The sequence below is a fragment of the Dama dama genome, chromosome 2, assembly GCF_033118175.1.
Source record: "Dama dama isolate Ldn47 chromosome 2, ASM3311817v1, whole genome shotgun sequence".
NCBI classification, from domain to species: domain Eukaryota; kingdom Metazoa; phylum Chordata; class Mammalia; order Artiodactyla; family Cervidae; genus Dama; species Dama dama.
The window spans coordinates 10,326,382-10,344,852 of NC_083682.1; the positions used below are offsets into that span (position 1 = coordinate 10,326,382).

At 58.4% G+C, this 18,471-nt stretch overlaps 1 protein-coding gene across 1 annotated transcript; it reads left to right on the forward strand.

The window, feature by feature from the left end:
• Nucleotides 1–2,791: 2,791 nt before the first annotated feature.
• Nucleotides 2,792–17,937, forward strand: FADS3 (fatty acid desaturase 3). The gene is made up of 12 exons (XM_061166025.1): nucleotides 2,792–3,182; nucleotides 12,188–12,298; nucleotides 12,724–12,921; nucleotides 13,552–13,653; nucleotides 13,778–13,900; nucleotides 14,162–14,222; nucleotides 14,696–14,772; nucleotides 15,243–15,340; nucleotides 15,685–15,781; nucleotides 15,920–15,999; nucleotides 16,169–16,294; nucleotides 17,579–17,937. Exons 1-12 carry the CDS (start codon nucleotides 2,976–2,978, stop codon nucleotides 17,628–17,630), a joined length of 1,332 nt encoding a protein of 443 aa, XP_061022008.1. The 5' UTR covers nucleotides 2,792–2,975; the 3' UTR covers nucleotides 17,631–17,937.
• The last annotated feature ends 534 nt before the right edge of the window (nucleotides 17,938–18,471 follow it).

Here is an 18,471-nt window from a genome sequence, read left to right on the forward strand (position 1 = left end):
GCAGGTGGATTCCTTACCACTGAGCCACATGCGAAGCCTGCAGTGAGCTTTAACTCAAAGCCAAATTACTAACCTCTGACTTGGGTCCACTGCAGAACAAATGCCTGGGTTTGTGACTGCTCTTTCTGGGAGGCCCACAGCTTTTCTCAGAAATTTGCCCGACTGGGCCACTGCTGCCCCTCTGTGACTTGCCTGAGCCCCACTGGCCTACACAAGCATCACTGGGCTCCAGGACAGTGGCTGGTGGCTCCGCAGGGGGATGGAGACTTCAGCGTGTCCAGAAGGCTGTGAAGCAGCTCTTAGAGAAGCCCAGCAGGGGCTCAGAGGACTCCCCCGACCCTGCAAAAAAAAATGCCCCAGAGGGTCAGACCCTCCTTTGCCTTTTGTATACTTCCCCTCCCCCTGCCCCAAACCAAAGCCTTGACAGTAGCCCCAAGGCAGCTCAGGAATGTCAAGTGGTACCTCTCTCTCTCCAAGTAGCCTGAGGCCTCTCGCTGCCCTGGTGGGGGTTTGGAGACAATGGAATCCCAAGATTCCCCAGGGCCTCTGACTCTAGGAAAGTTGCCAGATTCCCTGGTTTGAAGCCCAAAGAGGCCACGGAAGGTCCGGAGGCCCACAGAAAAGTGAAAGCTGTTCGGGGAGCTCCAGGGAGAAGGCACAGTTCAGGCTTTAAAGCAACTGGCTTCCCCGATGGTTCAGTGGTAAATAATCCACCTGCAAAGCAAGAGACTCAGGAGATGCAGGTTCAATCTCCAGATCAGGAAGATGCCCCGGAGGAGGGCATGGCAACTGACTCCAGTATTCTTGCCTGGAGAATTCCATGGATAGAGGAGCCTGGCGGGCTATAGTCCACAGAGTCGCAAACAGTCGGACACGACTCAAGCCACTTAGCACACACTCCAGGTGGCAAGAAGTTTCAGCTGCCCTTCTCCCCATGTTGGGATGAAGTAGCTGGAGGCAGTGGCCTAGCCCTGAGCCCTGTCCTTGCTTTCCCTCCTAGGGGATCCTTTGTTGGCCTTCATCTTCCTCACCTCTCTGGGCGCAGCTGGGGCAAGCGGAGGTTCTAACCCACTCAATCCCCTGCTACCTCACAGGAGCTGAGACCAGGCGAGGGCCCAGGGAAAGGGTCAGGGGTTAGTAACTGACCAGTGATGGCAGCTGAAGACAGGGTGAGGGCCACGACTCTTCTCTCCTGTTGCCCATGTGTGCATATGATGGGGCAGGGGCATCAGCAGCCATCTCCAGCTGCTTAGCTGCCAGCCACGCTCCTCTACCCCTACACAGACTCAGGGAGGGGATTCCAGGACGCCTCAGCAGAGACAGCTCAGGCAGCCCTCAGCCGTGGGTTCCACAAGCTCTTACTGGTTGTCCTGGTAACCGAATGCAGGTGTTCCGGGTACCAAGGAGAACTCAAAGGCCTCTTCAAACCCGTCTCTGGACCTTGGCCAACCTGGTCCCACAAATATTACTGAGTGATTTCCTGCGAAGTGTTAAATGAAAATAAAATGCTAGCACATCAGAAAACTATAGTTAGAGTTCTCCAAAGTGTGTCCCCCAAACCAGAACGTTGGCATCAGCATCACCTAAGAACTTGTTAAGAAGCAATTCTCTGCCCCCAAAGCAGACCTGCTGAGCCCTCCTGGGGGCTGAGCCCAGCAGTCTGTGCCTTAACACACCCTCTGGTGATACTGATGTGGGCTCAGCTTTGATCCCTGCTGCCATGCAGCATAAACCTTAGCCTGATTTCATGCCCTGTCAGGTGTGAGAAATTGTGTCAGGTGTGAATTCTTAACTTTTAGAAACAGGTATGTTTGTCTCCGGGGCTTGCCAGGTGGCTCAGTGGTAAACAATCCGCCTGCCATGCAAGAGATGCGGGTTCGATTCCTGGGTCAGGAAGATCCCCTGGAGAAGGGCATGGTATCCCACTCCAGTATTTTTGCCTGGGAAATCCCATGGACAGAGGGGCCTGGAGGGCTACAGTCCACATGGGATTGGAAAACAGCCGGATGCAACTCAGCCACTAGACAACAACAAAATCCTTTGTCTCTGACAAATGACAAAGTGTAGGGGAGCAACCTACACTCTGAAAAGGAATTTATTTTAAGTAAAAAACAGGGAAGGGTACTATAAGGAGCAAGCCAGCCAACTTAGCAACCACATCCGGTGAATGACAGGACCCTACTCCCCGCTCCGGGGCCCCTGCTCTGACCGGGTGGCCATCCCGCGGCCCCCCCAACTCCGAATCTCCGAAGGCAGAAGGCCATTGACCTCCACAGATGGTCCCCCGGTGGGTGGGGGTGGTCAGGCCAGTAACAGCCCCGACCGAGGGACCTCGCTGAGCGAATGCTAGGGACCCCTGGTTCGAGAGCTCTTTACAGTCATCTCGAGGTAGTGTATCTACCTCTGAGAGCTCAGCATTTAACGTTCCAGAGGGCGCAGCGGGAAGCCCATTCTTCGCAGACTCTAGTTCTGGGCCCCACCGGGAGCGGACCGGGCCCCCGAGGGCGCAGCGGACACCGGCTGCCGGCTTCACCTCCCTCCGGCCCCGCCCTCCCTGCCCCGCCGGGCACGAGCGGGGTTGTGCCGGTGCCCCCCACAGGCCAGGGTGTGGTGGCCGCGGAGCCCCGCGGGCGGGGCGCGCCCGCCTCGACGCCGCCCTCCCCGCCGACCCCGCCGGCGAGCGGCGCAGCCAATGGGGGCCGAGCCGCTGCGCCGGGATTGGGGCGGCGGCGGCGGGGGCCGGGGCGCGGGGAGGGGGCGAGGCGAGCGCTGTCAGCGCGGTTATAAGGGAGGGAAAAGTTGCCCGCGGACAGCCGGGCAGGCGCACGCTCGTACGGCGGCCGCAGCGGCAGGGCGGGGCCGCGGAGCAGAGGAGCAGCGGGTGGCGGCGGAGGAAGTCTCCGATCGCGGCCTCGCTCCCCTCGGCGTCTCCGCTCGGCGAGGTCCCGGGTTCGCGAGGACTTTTGCGCGCAGCCATGGGCGGCGTCGGGGAGCCAGACTGGGGACCTGAGCAGCGGGGGGCGCCGCTCCCCACCCTCCGCTGGGAGCAGATCCGCCGGCACAACTTGCCAGGCGACAAGTGGCTGGTCATTGAGCGTCGCGTCTACGACATCAGCCGCTGGGCACAGCGACACCCGGGGGGCAGCCGCCTCATCGGCCACCACGGCGCCGAGGACGCCACGGTAAGGCCACCCACCGCCGGCCGGGTGGAGCCCCGGTGCTAGGCTGGGGCCTGGTCGCTGGGCACCGTGCCCTGCTTCACCGCGGGTGGGAGCGGGAGGGGTGGGAGCCAGGTGGGGGCTTAGCATCCTTCCTACTCGCGCTGACCTTTGACCTCCTGGCGGGGGACCCAGAGCTGGGAGGGACTGACGGGGGGCCTGATGTGGAGTAAGAAGACCACAGCCCGGCAAGAGGACCCGCACTCCTGGGGGTGGACCCGGGCTGGGCTGCAGCAGATGTCTGTGGGAGGGAGGGGGTCTCAGAGGTGGGTGTGTCCGGGATGAAAGCGCTGGCCCTAGGTGAGGGCGCTTCCTGATGCTCTGGTGTTCCTCCGCTGGGTTCTGGGTCCCCCCCAGAGAGGGCTCTTCATGCTGGGTGCTTGCTGGATGCCAGAGGTAGGGCGGGTTCCCTAGGGGCTGGCAAGGATGTGCCCTCAGAGGCTGGCGGCAGGGCAGCAGAGCTTGGGCAGGGCCTAGAGGTCTGTGGCTTTCCCAGGAGCTGCTGTGAATGGCTCTGAGGGGCAGTGACTCACCTCTCCTGGGCTAGCAGCTGCGTGTGGGAGAATTTTGCCAGTCAGGCTGGGTGGGCCTCTTCGGAAAGCACAGTCACCCCAGGAACAGGCGGGCTCCTGTGGACCCCAGCTTCCCCTCTGCAGCCATGTCAAGACATTTTGGTCAAGGAGGAATGTGGTCTGTCCAGTGGGACCATTTGGCAGAGGAGCCATCAGGGTGAGACTCCTTACCAGCCCCTTTTCCCACAGACCGACCCCGGCCCCCACCCCCCACCGCTCCCAGCTGAACAATAGGACTTGGGGCCATGACGCTCTGTCCTTGACTATCCCAAATTCTAGGATGGTCACCCTGGGCACCAGGAAGTTCTTCAAGATTCCAGGGGATGCATCTCTAACTGGCGGGGCTTTAGATAACAAAAGAGATTGTGTCCTGTCCCGGTAGGGTCAGTGGCCCTGTTGCCAGAACCATCTCCTCTCTGCCCACTGCCTTCTCTCGTGGGTTGGGCGATCTTCCCGGGACTCTTTTAAGGAAAAACTCTCTCTTCCTCACTTTCCCCGGAAGCTGAGAGGTTAGGGATCAGACATCTCCTGAAACTCTAGAAGGTGATAGAGAAACCCTTCTGCGCGTTGCCAGGGGGCCACGCGGTGGCCAGGGAGTGTGAGTTGACTGCGGGCTGGTGAGTGTGTGACCATCTCCAGGCCTATACATGTGTGAATGAGGCCTATGTTTGTGTACATGGTTACACATGCGCGTATTGCTGCCAGGGCGTCGGGGTGGGGGTGGGGGGTGCGCTGGTAAGGAGCTGCAGCTCCTCCCTGCTTCCCTGGGCTGAGCGCTGGCCACCCCTCCAGGATCCTGGAGGAGGCCGCTCTGGCCTTTTTTCAACCTCTGACCTGGCAGACAGGATGGAGGCTGGCGAGAGGAAGCTGATGAAGAAGGTTTGTGAATCACTTTTTCCTGCTTGGTGCCCAGGCGTGTGCTGGGGACCCTCCTGTGCGGGAACCCCATCATCCATTTAGCTCTAGACCCTGAGACCCCACGTGACCACTTTCTTACTGATTCCTCACCAACAGGGTCCATTTTCCCATTTCCATTAAAAAACATGCTGTCTGTTCCCTGGGGCCATGTACTGGCTCTGCCATTGGAGGCTCTGAGTGACCTTGAACCAGGCATGTCACTCCTCTGAGCCTCAGTTTCCTCATCTGTAAAGTGGGGACAGCGGGGACAGACAGTGAGCCGGCTGAGGGCGGGACTGCGCCTTTGCAACTCGGCGGCCCCATAGCTGCCACGCAGTTGTTCCCAGTCAGCGTGTGTTGCCGGCTGATAAGTGTGAGTGTGCCCTGCAGACCGTAGAGTGCAGTGGACAGCCATGACATAGCCACCTCTTTGTCTGGTTCATTCATGTCTGTAACAGACCGTGATGTTAGGCCATCTCTTAGCTTTCCCGAGGCCCCAGACACTGGGCTTGCGTTGCCACCAATACCTGGTCTGTTCAGACCAAAGGGGTTATGAAGAGATTGGGGGTGGGGGACCCCAGTTTTTGTCTGTGGTGAGCCCACACGGCAGAGCGGGGCTCAGATCACCCAGGGCCCAGTGTGGTCCAGTCCAGAACCCCAGGCACGCCAGACCCTCCCCTGGAGCACTGGTGGGGGTGGGGTAGCCATGTCGCAGGGGCTATGTTCCCGCAGCCACCTCTTCTTAGCAGCCCCTGCAGCCCATCAGCTGTTCTCCTGTTCAGGCCACAGAAGCCTTCCTGCCAGGAAATTCCCAGAGTTCCTGTGCCGTGAAGTCAGCCTGTGGCCATCCTGGGATACAAAGCCGGGTACCCTGGGGAGAGTGCTCTGGGCCCTGAGCCAGGTTTGTCTAAGAGTCATAGGCGGTCTGAGACTAGTGGAGCCAGCCAGGGAGGGGTGAGGCCCAGCTGCTGCTGGTCATAAGTTGACCAGGGCTGGGCGCTGAGCCCCTACTATGTGCCAGGCTCCGAACTCAGCACTTGATTTGTAGACAGTCCCTCGTTGAATCCTCATGATACTTCTATGGGACAGGTACTGTTATTATTTCCATTTTACAGATGAGAAAACTGAGACTCAGAGAGGCAAAATGACTTGAAATTAAGTGATGGGTCTCGGATGTGAATCGACAACCCATGCTCTTAACCACCTGCCCCACTGCCACTTAGCTGTTTATTTCATTCATTCATTCTTCAATTATTAACTCGCTAGATTCAACAGCAGATACCAGCAAGCATATCCTATATGCCAAACCTTGACCTAACCTTTGAAGATACTGCTATGAACAGAAAATCTGCTGGGAGGGACTTCCTTGACAGTCCAATGGTTAAGGCTCCACACTTCCACTACAGGGGGCACAGGTTTGATCCCTGGTTGGGGAACTCTGATCCCTCATGCTGCATGAAGCAGCAGAAAAAAAATCTGCTAGGATGTTCCTTGGTGGAGGGAACAGCTAGGGCAAAGGCTCAGAGGTGGGGCCATACTCTGTGTGTTCAGGGAATAGCAAGACCATCGGCGTGGCTGGAGCCGAGCAGTGAGAAGGGCCAGCAGTGAGGACCGGAGGTAGCAGGGGCAGCAGGACTTTGGTTTTATTCTAACGGGAGAGTGCAGGGCAGAACAGAGAAGATAGGAGAATCTGACATATCGATACATTTTAAAAGGATCCCTAGTGAGGAAGGGAAAGGCAGAGCCTCCCAGGAGAAGAGGGAGGTGTTAAGAGATGATGGGGACCTCCCCCCACGCCCTGCCAGGGGAAGCCACTTGGAAGAGGTGGCCATTCATCTGGGCCCTGAGGTGCAGGTGTGTCCAGGGGAGAGGGCAGGTGATGCTGTGGGCTCAGGGACACCAACGGGAACCATTAGGATCTAACTCCGGGTGGTATTCAGACAGTAAACTTCAGAGATGATTCCGGTGTTAGCCCATTTTGCAGATGAGGAGACTGAGGTTGAATATGAGTGATTTAAAGGGACCTTCTTGGAACCCTCTAAGGGCAGGACCTTTGTCCTTGGGCTTGGAAGGTGGGGTTTGTGTCTGGGACTTGGGTAGGGGCAGACCTGAGCAGATCTGAGGCTCTGGAGTGAGAGTGGGGGAGTCAGATGACCTGGCCCCAGGGCCCACACTGCTTCCACCTACCACGCTGGCTGCCTTGAAAGCTGCTTAATGGCCTCTTCCTGTGAAGCGTGCCCTCTCTGGGCTCTATAGGCATTTTCTGCAATGTCTCCACCCACCCAGGCCCCTGGCGGGGCTGGGGGTGGGACGATAAGAGGGTTGCCGTGCCTTGGGGAGGTGTCAGGATTGTGTGGTGCTGGGCAGGAATGTGGGGATGCTAGCGGCCTAAGCACCCTGGCAGCCCGTTTGCATTTCCTCGTAAGGACGCCCAAGCGGCAGCCATGGGTTTCTCAGGAAACAGCAGCGGGAAAGAACCAGAGCTCAGTGGTGGAAAGAGGACCCAGGGGTCCACTTCAGGCCATGGCTAAGTCAGCGGCACCTGTGAGGCCAAGGGTGCTGGATGGAGGAGACCGCCCCCTCCCAGGCCACTGCACTCATCACCAGGGACACCAGGGGTGCTGGGGGGATAGGGGCAACTTCCTGGGGACATCTGCCCTTGAGCGGGACTCTGCTGCTCGGGCAGGAGTTGGATACTCCTGTCCTGTCCAGAGCTGTGTGCCCTTTGGCCTCAGTTTCCTCATCTGTAAAATGGGGATACTGATGGTGCCTCCTCATTGGCTGGAAGGAGCATCTGGCCACTGGGAGTGAGATCCGCTCTCCTTTCGAATCTTCCCACTCAAAAGGGAGGGAGGGAGGGAGAGACGAGTTCCTGAGTGTGTCCACCCCCATTCTCACAACCCACTGGCGCCTCCTGAGCTGAAGTTAAAAGGAGCAGACCCAGGCCACCTGAGCCCCCAGCTGCTCCACCCCTTTCTTGATCTGGAACAGTCCAGATTCTTTGAAGAAGTGACCAGAAATGCTCCCTGCCCCCACCTTATCTCTGGGGTGGAAGGTGTCCTGCCTGCTCGCCTCAGGCTGCCCAGAACGTGACCAGCAGGGCGCAACTCCGCCCTCCGCCCTCCTGCCTCCTGCCCGCGGGCCTGGATCTCTGGGTGGACTGCGGGGAAGGGCAGCTGAGGCCACGGGGACTGGATGCCGGGCTCCTTCGCAGTGCTCCGCTTGCACTGACTCAGTCCTCCAGCAGCCCCGCGAGATGGGCATGAATGATTCCTGATTTACTGATGACCAAGTACAGGATGGAGAAGGGGTGTGATCTTTTCTTCGGCTCCACGGCTTGGCGTGGTTCATAAATGGCTCGGCTCCTACCCTCTGTAGGCTGCCTCCTGAGTCTCCCCATGCCTGCCCTTAACCAGCTGCTCCCTGGAGTTCAAGGCAGGCGGGGCTGGGGCCCTGGGCAGGAGCCGCTCTGAGGCTTCCTGGCACTGAAGCAGGGCTGGGTGGGAGCTGTGCCCTGGGAGGGCATGGACCTCACAGGAGATCCCTGGCTCTGAATCCCCGCTCTGCCACTGCAGACTCGGGGCGGGTGGCCCCACCACTCTGAGCCTCCATTCCCTCCCCGGCAAAATGGCTCAGACCCCCGTCTGGTGGGCTGTGGAGGGTCGGTTCTTGTCCACATGTTCACGCCTGCCATCCTGACCCTGCTCTGTGCAGGGCTCTGAGGCCACCGCTGTGAACAGGGCCTGTCCCTGCCACCTGCAGTCTATGTTTAGAGACACCATTTTAGTTCTAGAAGTTTCACCCAAGTCTGTTCCAAGAACTAGTGAGGGGCCTAAATTGTCACCTCAGTGGGGGAAAGTCACAGGGTTTGCACCCGTGCCCCTAAGAAGATGCTTCCAGGTGCACCGGGGGTGGGGCGCAGTGTAAGCCTGGGACCTCCTGCAGTGCCCTGAGACTTGGTCAGTGCAGCCCCAGAAATGCCAGGACCACCCTCTTGACCCCCACACCCCGGCCTCTGAGCAGCCAGATCTTTGGTTACTCAGGATGGTGACCAGCCTCCCACCTAGGAGACCCACCGCCTCCCCTCTGACCGGGGAGTGGCCACCCTGAGGCCACAAGCACCATTTTACAGTCAGACCAAGTTCTGGTCCAGCCTTCATCAGATGGAGCTGTGTGACTTTGGGTAAGCGGCTCAACCTCTCTGAGTCTTCTGCCCATTGAGATTCCTGAATGTTTAAACAGAGACCAAAGAGGACTGGGTCACACAGCCCCAGCCAATAGTCCAGGGAAAAAAAAAAAAGCAAAAACTGTTTGCTGAGGTTTGGGTCTGAAGCCAGGGATCTACTCTGTTGATGCTCAGACCACAAGAAGTGTAGGCTCTGGAGTGCTCACCCAGCCCCAGGAACCTGAGCTGCTTTCCCAGTACCTACTGCAGCACTGCCTTCCCGCCCATCAGTTAGAGACTTGTCGGTGAGCTCCGGGATAGTCCCACCTGGACCTGAGGGGGCTCACCCCTTCCTTACTCACTGTAAGGGACACATCTGGCTGGAGGTGTCGGGCGGTCCTGGCTCTGGCCTCTCCCTCGGGGCATCTCCAGGCCTGGCTTGGGTACATCTGGGCGAGGGGAAAGGAGTCGGGGAGGTGACCGGCTGCCCCAGCTGCTCGGCTCAAGAGCATGGCCTCGGAGCATCTGGGGTCTGCTGGGTCCTAGGGTGGCCCCAGAACAGACCCAGCGGAAGGGAGAGAAGGGGGACTGGGAGGGTGGACATGCTGGGGCCGTACCCACAGGACACACATCTGCTCTGTGTGTGTGTGTGTGTGTGTGTGTGTGTGTGTGTGCACGCGCACGCCAGGCTGTGTCTCTCTGGGTGTCTGGGTGACTGCCCATGTGTGTTGTTCCCAAGCGTGGCTGTGAACCTTTGTGGGTTGGTGGTGGTGTCTGGTTGTGTAGAGGCACACACTTATGGCACTGATTCTGTGACACCTGTGAGCCTCGGGTGTTACACCCTTTGTGAGCGTGCCGTGTGCCTCTTTGTATGTGGGCTCCGTGCACCACCAGGGGGGTTTCAGAGGAAATGAGAATCAGAGTCAATGCTCATTCAGGCTTAAAACAGAAGGAAATTCTGACATGCTACACATGGATGAACTTTGAAGACATTATGCTAAGTGACAAGTCAGTGACAAAAGGACACAGACTATATGATTCCTCTTCTAAGTGTCAATTCTTTTTTTTTTTCTGGCTAAGTTGCATGACTTGCAGGACTTTAGTTTCCTGACCAGGGATTGAACCTGTTCCCTGTGCAGTGGAAGCATAAAGTCCTAACAACTGAACCACCAGGGAATTTCCTTCAAGTCAATTCACAGAGAGCAGCACCTATGGTTTTCAGAGGCTGTGAAGTGAGAGTCATTCAGTCGTGTCCGACTCTTTGCGACCCCGTGGACTATACAGTCCATGGAAATTCTGCAGGCCAGGATACTGGAGTGGGTAGCCTTTCCCTTCTCCAGGGGATCTTCCGAACCCAGGGATCAAACCCAGGTCTCCCACATTGCAGGCGGATTCTTTACCAGCTGAGCCACAAGGGAAGCCCAAGAATACTGGAGGGGGTAGCTTATCCCTTCTCCAGCAGGTGTTCCCAACCCAGGAATTGAACCGGGGTCTCCTGCATTGCAGGCAGATTCTTTATCAACTGAGCTATGAAGGCTGGGAGAGGTAGAAATGGGGAGCTAGTGTTTCATGGGGACAGAGTTCCAGCTGAGGTAGATGAAGAAGTTCTGGAGATGGATGGCGGGGATGGTTGCTCGACAATGTGAATACATTTAATGCCGCTGAACTGTACACTTCGAAATGGTGAAAATGGTCAATTTTATGTATGTTTGACTATAATTAAACAACAAAAAAAGTTAATGCTCTTGGCTCTAGAGCCAGAAAGGTCTGGAGTCTCATCCCTTGGATTTGCCCAGTTCCAGGCAGGAGAACAGACTCGTTCGGGGTCATGGTGAACAGGGTCAGCCAAGCACAGGAGCACTCTTCCTCTTAGCTCCCCGGCCAACACTCCCCAGGTGGCCAGCGCCATGGCAGCTTCCTGGGGGGCCCCCTCCCCTCGACCCCCTGCCTCCCAGGGGTGCTTCCCCCGCCATCAGAGCTCTTCCAATACAGCCCCATCGCCTACTGTGAGCTCCAGGGAAGGGCCCCAAGTCAGCCTTCCCAAGGACCTAGGTTATTCCAGAAGCTACAGCCTCGGAGCCCCCAGGTCCTCAGGCTGGTCCAACCCCCTGGGCCAGGAGGGGAGAGCAGCTAATAGGAAAGGGGAACCCCTCGGGTGAATCCTGCAGGTGTGGCCTCTAGGCGGAGGCTGAAGGGGGCCTGAGGTTCTTCTGAGCCCGGCACAGGATGGTGTGGGGGATGTCGTGCAGTAACTCCAAGGGGCCTGCCTGGCTCTTGGAACACCCACCAAGTGCTGCTAGGCTCATTAGTGAGAGGACAATAGCAGCCAGCAGTCACCTTCCTGGGGACACCCCCACCTCAACTGGCCCCAGGCACTGCTTCCACCCTCCAGGCTGCTGGTCAGCTGGGACTGGCTCACTCAGAGAGCCTCTGCAAGTCCAAGGATAAAAACCCGTTTGTGAACGACAGAGAGCCAAGGACGAGGGCTAGATCAGGAACACTGAGCCCCAGGTGTGACGTTCAAGTTTACGCACAGTTCAGCGCTGCCAAGCGTGAGCGGTGGGGGTCACTTCCTGACCAGTCCTCTCCTCTTTATCTTTATCCCTCGGCCCTTTATCTTGCCTGAGGTCGCTCTCTTTCTCTGACCCCTTCTGCTTTGCGCCCTGCCCCTACCCCTCGCCACCATTACAGCGAATAACAGGAATGTTAGATTGTTTATTAAACTTATATTTAAAAAAAAAAACTTATTTTCCCCTCCTTTTCAAATTAGGTAAGTTTAACTGTTCAAGCATCTTCAGGCTGTGTGGTCTTCGGTGGATTTTTTTTTTTTCCTCCTGGTGGCCCAGTGGTCATCAATTGCCAATTTCCTCACTCGCACGTTACTCACTGCTTATGTTTGTAAAAGCTGGTAGATCTGACATTTGTGACCCAGTAGAAAAGCATAGGATTTTGAGAAAGCTTTACCTGTGATCTTTTTTGGAAATGTCAAACCCTTTCATGAACGGAAGCAGGGAAAACTTTCTGTAAATCCAGATTTTAAAATACCCAGTCAAGTTTGGGGAAAGGCCCCACGGCAGGGTGAAGCAGCTGGAGCCCAGTAGGTGAGGGATACCCAAGCAGGGCACCCAGGGCCTGGGCAGGACCAGGGAGGGCTCATGGGCAAGGCTGACTGTTGCTCAGTTGTAACTGCTGAACAACCAGCTGCCCGCCTGCCCGCCTGCCTGACTGTTCTGCCCTTCCATCAGCAGCCCTTCTGCTCTGTCTCTGCCTGCTGCCTCTGGGTGCTGCTCTAGCTGTCTGGCTGTCTGTCCACCTAACTCTCTGCTCTCCTTCAGGATGCCTTCCACGCCTTCCACCAGGACCTCAGTTTTGTGCGCAAGTTCCTGCAGCCTCTGCTGATTGGAGAGCTGGCCCCAGAGGAGCCCAGCCAGGATGGACCCCAGAATGTGAGCAGGGCCCCGGTGGAGGCTAAGCCCCTTGTGTGGGGCTGGAAGAATGGGGGCATTTCTGGTAACAACTTCGTGGTTTGCCAGCCCTCCCGAGCCGACAGTTGCCGGCAGAGCTGTAGGGATGCGTGCACCAGCATTTCCTGGGGGACCCCAGGCAGACCCCCTTCCTTGCTCTGGGCCCTGCATCCCCATCTATGATGAGGATTTAGAGGAACTGAGCTCTAAGGGTTTTCTCTGCTTCTCAGACTCCCCACTCCTTTTGTGGGGGTGGGGAAACCCCATCCCCTTTGGCCACACCCCTTGGACCCTAGGAGGAGTAGCTGTGGGGGGCTGCCCGGGAAGACGAGGGTGGGGGGGGATGGAGGGTGGGAGTGGGGGGCCTCCCTTGCTTCCTCAGCTGACTGGCCGTTCCACCCTGGCAGACCCAGTTGATCGAGGACTTCCGAGCCCTGCGCCAGGCGGTCGAGGACATGAAGCTGTTTGAAGCCAAACCCACCTTCTTCGGTCTCCTGCTGGGCCACATCCTGGCCATGGAGGTGCTCGCCTGGCTCATGATCTACATGCTCGGCCCCGGCTGGGTGCCCAGCACCCTGGCTGCCCTCATCCTGGCCGTCTCCCAGGTGACCCAGCACTGTCTTGCAGATACCTAGGCTGACTAACAGCCACGGCCTGGCACACGTGGGCACTTGGAAAATGTTTGCTGAAAACAAACATTGACCAGCAAACAAAAATCACTGCAGCAAACAAAACATTTCTTTGTTTCTTTCTTTGTCTGTAAACAAAGAATGACTAGCCAGTGGCCCCATAAGGCCAGCTTCATTTTAAGTGAACTAAGGAAGCTCTTTACTTAGTTACCCCGCAGGGAGCCCAGGGTCCAGAGCTGGAAGGCTGCTGCCTGCAGCTCCATGACAATCTTGCAGCCCCTGGACCTCCCCAGCTCAGCTGTCCTTGTCTCTTAAAAGAGGAATCTGGGGACTTCCCTGGCAGTCCAGTGGTTAAGACTCGGCACTTCCACTGCAGGGGGTGCAGGTTCTATCCCTGGTAGGGGAACTAAGATCCCACATGCCGTGCCGGGCGGCCAGAAAACAAAAACTAAATTAAAAAAAAAAAGAGGAAGCTGGCCCACTAGGGTCTAGAGTGGAACGCCAGCTGCGGGGGTGTCCTGTGAGCTGAGAGGGCTGGCTGGCCAGGGCTCCGGGCTGGACCCCCGGCGGCTCCCTGCCACAGCCCTGGACCCTGCTTCTCCCCAGGCCCAGAGCTGGTGTCTGCAGCACGACCTGGGCCACACGTCCATCTTCAGGAATTCCCGGTGGAACCACTTGGCCCAGCAGTTTGTGATGGGGCAGCTGAAGGTGAGGGTGGGGGCGGATGGCGGGCAGCAGGGGGCCGAGAGGGGGCGGGGCTGCATGGGGGTGGGCGTGGCCGCGTGGGTGGGTGTGGCCTGGCCCCTACCCCTGAGAGCCCCCTCCCGCGCAGGGCTTCTCTGCACACTGGTGGAACTTCCGGCACTTCCAGCACCACGCCAAGCCCAACATCTTCCACAAGGACCCGGACGTGACCGTGGCACCTGTCTTCCTTCTGGGGGAGTCATCCGTCGAGGTGCGTGGGGGGACACGCTCAGGCCGGGCCTGCAGCGGAAACTTCGTGGCCCCAAAGCCCCCCAGCCCCGCGGTGGCCCCACCCCGTACTCTATCTAATTCTAGGCTAGCCCCTGTCCCCGGGGTGCCCCCTCCCCACCTCCCAGTGGCTAGAATCCAGAGTTGCCTTGGCCCCTTGGCCCAGCCAGCCCCCTGGCCCTGCCACGGGGCGAGGAGGGCCTGGAGAGCCGCCCTCCCCAGCGGGCCGCCTGTGTCCCCACAGTACGGCAAGAAGAAGCGCAGATACTTGCCCTACAACCATCAGCATCTGTACTTCTTCCTGAGTGAGTGTCCCCTTGTCCTCCTGGGAGTGGGGGCATGGATGGGTGGGGGTCACGCCGGGGCCTACTTTGTCCACTGCACGTCTCTGGTCACCCCAGCCTGCAGCCCATACGGCCAGAGGCGGTCACAGCCCTGCCTGCAGCTTTCAGAGTTCCTTCCTGCCCTCGGTCAGGGCATCCCGAGCCCTAGGGCAGTTGTTGGGGCCACAAGGTGAGGATTAAAGGGATGTATCAGGCTGGTGCCAACCTGCAGAAGGGGCATGGGGGAGGCGGTGGGGCAAGGACCAGCCTGGAAAGGCTCAGACACTGGGGGCCTGAGTGAGGACCAGGCCTTGTGGGTGATGCAGGCTCATCCCTGCCGGGTGGGACCAGCCTCCAGCCCCCCTGGAGGAACGGAGCCCCCTCCCCCTCCCTCTGCCCAGCCCACTCTGCACCCCCACCCTGCTCCTGAGCCCCCCTCATGCCCCTCCTTGCAGTCGGCCCACCGCTGCTCACGCTGGTGAACTTCGAAGTGGAAAATCTGGCCTACATGCTGGTGTGCATGCAGTGGATGGTGAGCGGGGGCCCTGCCAGCTCCCCTGGGCATGCAGCTGTGGTGGCGGAGGGTGGGGTGTCGGGGACAGCCCAGTCCACCATTGCAAACAGGTGTGCATGTAGTGATGTGGAACACGTGTGCTCGAGAGCAGGGGGAGTGAGTGTGTGCATGTGTGGTTGCCAGGTCAGGGTGTGGTGTGCGTTTCTCACAGTGAGACATGAGGGTGGGGACCCTCTGGGCCCCCTCTGCCAGGTATTTGTCTTCTGCGCAAGGCTTCCTTCATCCCACATCCTTGCACAGCATCCATGGTCAGCCCTGTGAGGCTGGCAGGGCGAGGACTTGTCGCCTTACCTGGCTGAGAAACCCAGGCCCAGAGAAGGGGTGGTGATGTGCCAGTCTGAGGCACATCGAGCCGAAAGGATGGGAATGACCCCAGCTCCCCCTCCCAGCTGCCTCTCGGCCTCCCCATCTTCTTTCCTCCTCTACAGGACTTGCTCTGGGCCGCCAGCTTCTACGCCCGCTTCCTCTTGTCCTATATCCCCTTCTACGGCATTCCTGGGGCGCTGCTCCTCTTTGTGGCTGTCAGGTATGGCCAGGTTCGGCATGACAATCAGCAGGGCACCCTGATCACAGACCTCAGTGTTTCCATCTGCAGAATGGGGACAGCAGTACTGTCTCCCTGGGCTGTTGAGTGGCAGCATCCAGGGGGTGGCAGGTCTCAGGGAAGCCATCTGGGGCATCCACCCTTTTGAGTAGGGCTGCTCTGGGCTCAGCCTGGCAGTGGCCTCCACACCACTTGGCTGCTTGAAACACCAGTGGGGAGGAATTGCAATCCCATAGTACAGATTGGGAAGCTGAGGCCCATAGTACAGATGGGGAAGCTGAGTGGTCAGCAGGATGTGGGGCAGTGCCTTGAACCTCCTCTCACAGGGTCCTGGAGAGCCACTGGTTCGTGTGGATCACACAGATGAACCATATCCCCAGGGAGATTGGCCATGAGAAGCACCGGGATTGGGCCAGCTCTCAGGTGGGCAGCCGGGGTGGGGCCCATCCTGGGGGTAGGGGTGGGGTCCCCAGCTGGGAAGAATGGGGACGCTGATGGGGCTGCCGTGGGGTTGGTGCTCTGTGCCAGCCCCCTCACCCGTGCCCCGCCTGCTCCTGGCAGCTGGCAGCCACCTGCAACGTGGAGCCCTCGCTCTTCATCGACTGGTTCAGCGGACACCTCAACTTCCAAATCGAGCACCAGTGAGCGCAGACCCAGGGGCGGGGGTACAATAAGGGTGGGAGTGAGGCCTGAGCACCCCCCACCCCGTGTCCCATCTACTCCGGCGGGGAGGCCAAGACATCTGCCCTGGAGGGCCCGGGAGAGATGATGAGCGGGTCCAAGGGTGCCAGCACACTGTCTCCCCTGCAGTCTCTTCCCCACGATGCCGAGGCATAACTACCGCAGGGTGGCCCCGCTGGTCAAGGCCCTGTGTGCCAAGCATGGCCTCAGCTATGAGGTGAAGCCCTTCCTCACCGCCCTGGTGGACATCATCAGGTAAGGGCCCTCCGCTCACGGTGGCTGCCTGGGGCCCCCGCCCACCCCTGGGGCCCTTCAGCCCCGTCCTGAGCATCCATCTGGCTCTCGAGTTCTTGCAGGTTCCTCTCTGGGAGCTGGCATTCAGGGCCTTTCCCATCAGCCTCTCTGCCCTTGGTCTGTGACCCTAGCCCCGTCCTTCCCAGTATCTGCTCACACACACAGGCCCAGGCCCGGTCCTCATCAGTGAGCAGAACTTCCTGACATCCCTGCCTTCCTAGAGCTGACATCCGAGCAGGGGGAAACGAAAAGCAAGCAGTTAATTACAGAAAATAAGTAAATGACAGAAAACGTGAGAAAGGGAGAAGTGCTTCAACAAAAAGCAAAGCAAAACCACAGAACCTTTGGGTGGGTACAGGAGAGGAAATGGCGGGTACCAGGCAGAGATGTAATTTTTAGTTGGGTGGCAGGGTGGTGGTAAGAAGGCAACGTGTGAGCAGAGACAGGAGAAGGGCTGGTCGTAGAGACATCTGGGGGCAGCAGGTCTGGGGCCGGGAAATAACCGTGCAAAGGCCCCGAGGCAGGAGCATGCTAGATGTGTGGGAGAGCCAGTGAGCGGAGGAGGGGTACACAGGACTTGGATTTTGGAAAGATGCTCTGACTGCAGGAATGAACTGATGGGGCAGGAAGAGCAGAGTGGGGTTCCTGCAGCTGTTCAGGGGCGACCGGGCTCGGCCCTGGTGGTAGCCTTGACAGGGGAACAGAAGCCAGAGTCTCAGCCAGAGCTCTTCCACCTCTGTGCCTTAGCACAGGCTGTTCCCTTTACTTCAAGGCCCTTCCTTCTCTTACTGGTGTTTGAATTCCTCCTTCATCACCCTTCCCAGCCCAATCCTCGAAGCCCCTGCCACTTGGCCTGGCCCGTTTCAAACACCTGGCACAGAGTTTTGCTAGCAAGTCATTGATGCTTCTGGTTCCCCTGCCTGATGTCAGACTGGTGGTGGGCACACTCCATGCCTTACAAATCTCTGGATCGCAGGGCTCAGCAAGAGGAAGTGACAGAGAGAGCCGGGTGAGGAGGGACAGGCCCACCCTGGTTCCTGGCTGGATGTGGCTTGGGCCCTTCCCCCTCCCACCCAAGGTCTAGGTTCCACTCAAGTTAATGAGGGTGTAGCCGCCTCTCCCAGCCCTCTCCTCCGGCCCCACCCCAGCTGCCTGCCCATCTCCACTCACACTCATCATCGTGGGGGGAAGAGGTTAATATCTTGCCATTGAGTCCCTCACATCTTCCCTACCCCCACCACCCAGGTCCCTGAAGAAGTCTGGCAATGTGTGGCTGGAAGCCTACCTCCACCAGTGAAGACTGCAGTGCCCGGGGCCCCAGCAGCCACCAAGCCACCCAGACAGGCTTCCTCACCTGCCCCACCTCGCCCTGCCTCAGGCTGGAGGCCCTGCCTGTCCTCTTGGGTCCCCTCCCCATCTGCTCCACAGCCCTACGACCGTGGCTCTAGACCCGCCAGGACCAGGGCTAGGGGCTGGTGTATAAAGACACACAGTGAGCGTGACATGTTTTCCTAGAGCAAAAATTTAGGGGAAAAAAATGTTATTTTTATATAAAAAGAAACCCAGGTATGTTATGGAGTAGAATATTTGCATGGATCTTGGAACTGGAGTTCAGGTCCTTGGGCCATCAGAGTGTTGGGAGGTGAGAGGGTGGTGATGGATGGTGGCTTTCCGGGTTGCCCTCCTCCCTGGGTCAGGGAGCTGGCATCTGCCCTGAGCTCAGATGCCCTGAGGGCCTGGTCCCTTCCTGTTCTTCACCCAGTCACCAGCAACCTTGGTAGTTCACTTCAGGCTCACCCCACTTTACTCTGTTGCATAGTTGGACGGGGAGGCTTCTCTGGTGGCTCAGTGGTGAAGAATCCGCCTGCCAGTGAAGGAGACACAGGTTCAATCCCTGGGTTGAGAAGATTTCTTGGGAGAAGGAAATGGCAAGCCACTCCAGTATTCTTGCTTGGGAAATCCCCTGGACAGAGGAGCCTGGTGGGATAGGGTTGTAAAAAGAGTCAGACCAGACTTAGTGATTAAACAACACAGAGAGACAGAGACCGAGGCAGACAGGGGCCAAGGGCCATGTGTGGGGGCACCCCCCGGATCACAGGAGGCACCCCTGTCTGGCATCTGCATTGGCCTGATGGCTG